The sequence below is a fragment of the Plectropomus leopardus genome, chromosome 14 (assembly GCF_008729295.1).
Source record: "Plectropomus leopardus isolate mb chromosome 14, YSFRI_Pleo_2.0, whole genome shotgun sequence".
In the NCBI taxonomy this organism is placed as follows: Eukaryota; Metazoa; Chordata; class Actinopteri; order Perciformes; family Serranidae; genus Plectropomus; species Plectropomus leopardus.
In genome coordinates, this window is record NC_056476.1 from 3,755,433 (window position 1) to 3,761,432 (window position 6,000).

The 6,000-nt window shown below is 32.8% G+C and overlaps 1 protein-coding gene across 4 annotated transcripts in view; it reads left to right on the forward strand.

Moving 5' to 3' along the window:
• The window catches only part of klc1a (kinesin light chain 1a), a 56,129-nt gene extending 50,332 nt beyond the window's left edge, over positions 1-5,797 (forward strand). For 2 of the 4 annotated variants that reach the window (XM_042500862.1, XM_042500863.1), the window contains exons 15-16: positions 2,156-2,222; positions 4,280-5,797. In XM_042500862.1, the coding sequence (XP_042356796.1) occupies positions 2,156-2,222; positions 4,280-4,345 (133 nt within the window). In that variant the 3' untranslated portion in view covers positions 4,346-5,797. The remainder of the gene's footprint in view (positions 1-2,155; positions 2,223-4,279) is intronic. The other 2 variants (XM_042500865.1, XM_042500864.1) reach the window with 1 other exon arrangement.
• The last annotated feature ends 203 nt before the right edge of the window (positions 5,798-6,000 follow it).

The window sequence follows — 6,000 nt, forward strand, 5'->3', positions numbered from 1 at the left end:
AAAAAAAGCTTCTGTATTTTATAGACAAAAAGACAACATTTCGAGAACAAATTTAAAGAATTTTGGGGGGAAAACTGCATAAAGTCAAACAAAAGGTTGTGATATTAAAAAAAGTAATGCTCCCCTCCAAAAAGCTTTGATATTTTAAGAAAAAAATATGAAAAAGAAGAAAAAATGCTTTCTACATTATTATTGAAATATCACAGCTTTATTCTCTAAGCCGTGGATTTCTTATAAATTGTCTTTATTTTCAAAATCTTGTGCTTTTAATCTTGTAAATTTTCAGCTGTCTACTCTAAATATTTGCCTCAATTCTTGAATAATTCCTTAGAGTTTTTTTCCTTACAGTGGTCTTAATATTCCTCCATAATGACTAAACCTGAACATGACAAATAAAATAAAAAACCAAAGGTGACACACTGTGCAGTGAGCAGTTCACGTGCAGAAATGTGCTGATAAAATGGGAAAATAACGCAGCTGCTCTGAACTCGCTGCGACGGGCGACGTGTAAAAAAAACTGCAACGAGACACAAACTAATGTCTGCTGATGAAACGCCTTCATGCTCGTGATGCCTGTGGAACTCATTCACCTTTTTTTGTTTTAACCACTAATAGTTACAACTATTTATTGCACTGTGTGGCTTTTGGACTATTTTTCAATTTGTTTTGAAATATAGTTCAGTTTTACTTTCTTTGGATTTGATTATTTTCCATTTTTTCTTTGTGAATTTGACTCTGGAACACAGACTTGTCTGCATGGCTGGTTTTGTTGTTGAATTTTTTTTATTTATGAATAAATTGGTTCATTTGAATGTTTGAACTTGCATGCCTCGTCTGTGTGCTCACTGGTTTCCGTTCTCCTTTCTGTGCTGCTCTTCTCTGCAGCTCCTAAAAATGACGATGATGATGTAACTACCATCATCATCGTCATGAGCATTCAGTGACGTTAAATCACTGCAGAAATGTACATTTCAACAAGCCTTTTCTTTTCTAAACAAAGACCTCCAGCTGCTGTACAAAAATACTGAAAGAAGATTATTTGGAGAGCTTTTTTGTCGGTAATTTCACACTTTAAACAGCAATAAACAGGAATTTTGGAAAGAAAAAGCAAAAGTGGAAGTTAGTTAAAGTGAGTTAAAGTTACCTGATAAACCTTAAATCAAAAGGTTGCACAAGAGTTTTCCCTAAAATAGATGTAACATCTTCCCGCCAGCAAATGAAGACAGTTTTAGATGTTAATATGAAATCTGATGATGAAACATTAAAACCAACTCATTGTTTCAATTTTAAAAAGAAAATGTTTTTATAAGTCAGTTAGACACAAAAAATGGGAAATAGGGTTGAAAAATTTTCCCGTTAAAGAGGCCACAATTTTTAACACATTGAAGGAAAACACTGGTAGATTTTTCCCGCCATCAGATAAAGTAAAAATGTGTCATTAAATTGTAAAATGATTTAATTCTGTATGACATTTCTTGTTTCTGCAGCGTAACTTCACTGAACTCAACTCTTTTTGTCGGAGCATGAATGTCGGTGTGTGCATGAACTTGACTGACGTAAATATTTTTACAGCTTATTCAGAAAAAGAAACATGTTGGTACCATTTTCTAGTAAAAAACCTTGTATACAGGTCTAACTAATGACTTTATTAATAAGTAATTTACTCTTTAAACGCTTTAAAGAGCAGTTACAAGACTTTATGTTTCTTACTTTATAATAACATGGCAGCAAAAGTGAGTAAATCATCTGTTATTATAAATGTTTTTTGCAACAAATTGCAAAATAATACTGACATTTTTTTTTGTTCCATATGTTCAGCAGCACTTTTCCAGATGATGTTGGTTTTAATTAATGAACTAAAGCACTAAAATAAACATCACAGAGGGTGTGATATTAGAAAGTGGTGCCAAAGTTTTGATATGTAACTTTCTAAATTCCAAAAACAGGATGAGAAGAAGAAGTTGTTTAGACACATTAAGCATTTTTTTCTTTGTGTGTGAAACTAACCTCAGTGTGAAAATATGGTGGATGTCATTAACTAACAAACATTTCCATTGAGCTAAAATCCTCACAGCTGACTCTCCACCCCCCCTCACCCCTGACCTCTGACCCCCTCACCTCACCGCCTCCCTGCATGTCACTGCTCTGGGTGCAGCATGAAGCGAGCCAGCTCTCTGGGGGTTCTTAACGTGGCGGACGAGGCTGCGAGTGACCACTACCAAGTAAGGAGGACGAGCGTCCTAAAGTATCTGCTCTAACTCTGCTGCTGAGATTTAATACTCTGTTAATGAAAGCTCAAAGTTCCCGAAAAAAACTCCCAGTGTGCTTCTGTTAAAGGGCAAATATCTTCCTAAATATTTAAGATTTAAACTTTAGTGTTTTAGTGTTTTTATCAGTGGTGGACAAAGTGTTCAGATCCTTTATGTAAGTAAAAGTACTAATACTACCCTGTGAAAATCCTTTGAAAATGTTACTTATATAAAAGTATAAACAGGAAAATGTACTTTAAGTAGTAAAAGTAAGCAATACAGAAAAATGTAAAAAAAAAAAACAAAAAAAACATCAAACCTTTTAATAATTTGGAAAAAATAGAAATTTTTGAATAAAACTCAAAATGAAAATTTAAAAAATGGAGAAAACACACAAAAGACCTCCTAAGGATTTAAAAATGACCCAAAAGTCTGAAATTATCAAAAAAGGACAATAAAAATGAAAATTAGCAAAAGAAAAAGAAAAAAAAAACCCGCAATCTTAACCCAAAATTTTATGTATGTATATATATTTATAAACTGGATAAAAAAGCCTAAAAAATTCTTTTTTTTTTAAAAAACACCCTCACAGCTTGAGGTCTGGACTTCCTCCCTCACAAGAATGATGAAGAAAAACATTTAAAAACACCCCCTTCAAAACCAAGGATTATTTTTAAAAAGTGAAAAAAAACAGTTTAAACTGTTTATCAAAGCAGTTGGCAAATAATATTAAATCAATCAACGATTGATTAATTAACTAATTGTTGCAGGTCTTCTCGTATCATTTGATTTGATAATTTAATTTATTACAAAACAATATTTTTTCAAACTCTTGTTCTGATGCAAAAAATTGTAACGTAATTAAAGCTGTCTGATATAAAAGTAGTGAAGTAATAAGTACAATATAAGTATAAAGTATAAGTATAAAGTTGCATGAAAAGAAAATACTCAAATAAAATTTGTACTTGAATACATTACTTGAGTAAATGTGCTTTGTTACATTTCATTACTGTTTTTTTATTAAGCTTTAATGGCTGCAGGAAAAACAAACTAACAATTATATTATAAAAATAATTTTAAACAATGTATATATATTTTATATGTTATAAAAATTGTTCAAATATTATATATTTGGAGACAAATATTAAAAAGCTAACATAACCATTTAAATTTAAATGCTACATTAATCCTCCTGGTTTACCAAAAAGGTTCAAACAAACCATTTAAGAAGTTTTTGCAGATACTTTTTGACCCGATCTTTTCTTTATTTTCCTCTCTCTCTCATGTCTTTATAAACTTTAGCACTCGAGGATTTATTGATGTTGTTTTGTGGCCGCAGTCGTCGCAGTATTTGTAATATTAATCACTAATAACACGACAACAGTGTGACTCACACTAACTTCACACCGTCATTTTTGACTAATCAACACGAATTATTAACGGGGAGAATGTTTTTCTTTTTTTTATGCGACACTTTAACAAACTGAACTTTAAGAAGAAAATCAGATTTTAATGTTTGTGATTTAAACCAAAATCCACAATTACCTGAATGCAAAATAATCTCAAATTATTTCAGATCATTTTCACCTTCACCTGCTGCAACAGTTATGTGATGAAGACTTTAATTTATATTAAACTTGATATTTTTAAGTGGCGAAAACTCTAGGTTTTAGATCAACTCAACAGTTGGGTGTAAGGTAAACATAAATTAAGAAAATTATGATTAAAAGTTATTTTTATTTATATTTTTCAACACAAAAAGGAAAAGAAAAGCAAAAAGAAGACAAGAAAAGATTATTTCTATTTGATTTTTTATTTAAATTTTTTTTAAACTTTGAGACATTGAGGTAGACCTTCGTTTTCGATGGCCCCGTGTGTGCACGTAGCATTTAATATGAGATTTTCCAAATTCTAAAAGTCAAATTGTTTGAGCAAAAACAAAATTTTAGTTCTTAAAAAGTTGATATTATTATTATTTTTTTTTTTTTAGTTTATCTTATTTTCCTTTTCACCTTTTTTTTTCTCTCCAGGAACGAAATAATCGTCTGAGAAAAAGTCGCGACCTGAGCGCCAGCCACACCAACCTGGCGCGTTGAAGGTTTTTCGACCCTGGAAGAGGTGACGGACGGAGCCCGAGAGGTCACTTCCTGTCGCCATAAACAGCCTCCCACTTTAAACTTCACACCGCCGCGCTCTCCGTACGCGGCTCAGTGTGTCGTTGCACTTTCTGAAGGTTTGTGGTGTTTTCTGTTTTGAAATCGGCACATCGAGGAACAAGAGGAAGACGAACACGCAGCGAGCCGCTGTGTGTTTGCGTGTGTGTCTTTATGTGCGTGTACTGTATGTGATGTGTGTGTGCTGCTGCTGTGAGAGATTGTTCTGTCAGATTTAGACTTTTCTGAATATTTAATGCCGTCGCTCGAATGAAGGCAGAGCCGAGCTTTTAGTTTTACAGACATTGAAAAAATGACACACACTGCTGCAGTTAAACTGTAGAGGGTGAAGCCAAAGAGTTAAAGTGTCCGAACGTCTCTTAATTTAACTTCAATTTCCAAAACAACAGTTTTGTTTCAGCTTGTGTTTTTTGGCAAAACAATAGAAGAAAAATGTTTTGTTTTCTAATAATGGAGGAAAAAAGCAAAATCTAACGTGGCAACGTGTTAAAATATGAAGGTGATGGAAATTAAGTTACCAGAAGAAGCGATGCACGATAATATCGGCACGTCAGTGGTATATCGGCATATACTGGCGTTATGACAAACGTGCTGATTTCTGCCGACATCACAAACCGATTTTTTTTGTTATTATTATTGAGAAAGTGAACATGTACAAAACATCAACCCTAATACTAAATATTACATAAACTGACAGGTGTGTTTCCATCTCGCAATTATGTTTTATCGATATTGAAAATATCACTTAAGTTTTGTGTAAATCTGTAATTGAAACTATTGACTAGATTTTAAGATGTATGGCTTTTATTCCACGAAGATCAAATTATTTCTCAGCATCAATGAAAACACGAGTCTAATCTGAGTCAAAGTTTTAATCGTAGTAGTTTTTCTTTAATCCTGCTGACAAACAGACAAACCGAGCTGCAAACGTAACCTCGATTGCGGAAACGATGAATGAAGGAAATAAATCCTTCAGATCTTTTTTATTGATGCTTTTAGTGACTTCAGTTTTGGCTTCGTGCTCTGAGGTTTAACTGCAGCAATAAGAGACACTTCTGCCTCTCACAAAATGTTTTTAACGACTAAAACTCTGCAGAGAAACTCGTCCAGCAATGACGTCTTTCCGTAGGCCGACCCGGACGTTAGTTTCGCTCTGCGCTCGCTCTGCAGATTTTGAGTGGAAGTCCAGACCTCGATTTTTGTATTAATTTAGAAAATAAGATCTAAAGCAAAGTGATATTCACAATATTCACACAAGAAAATCAATTTGACCTGAAGATCTTATTTTCTGGATTAACTATTTGAAACCTGAGCAAATGTGCTTGTTTTTTTGTTTGTTTGTTTTTTCCAAAAATATAGGGCAAAGGCAATGAGCAACTGAAGAGGAAATGACCCAAAAAAATTAGGAAAAAAAAAAAGAAATTACCTGAAAATGGCTTTTAAATTATAATAATAATTCTGTAAAACAAAATCAAAAAATTTTTTTTTCTTTTTTTTACCCGAGCTTTTCTAAAAATGCTTTTCCAAATCTACTCTTTTCTTGCAATTTGTGAAACATTTTTAACCATGTTGCCTAT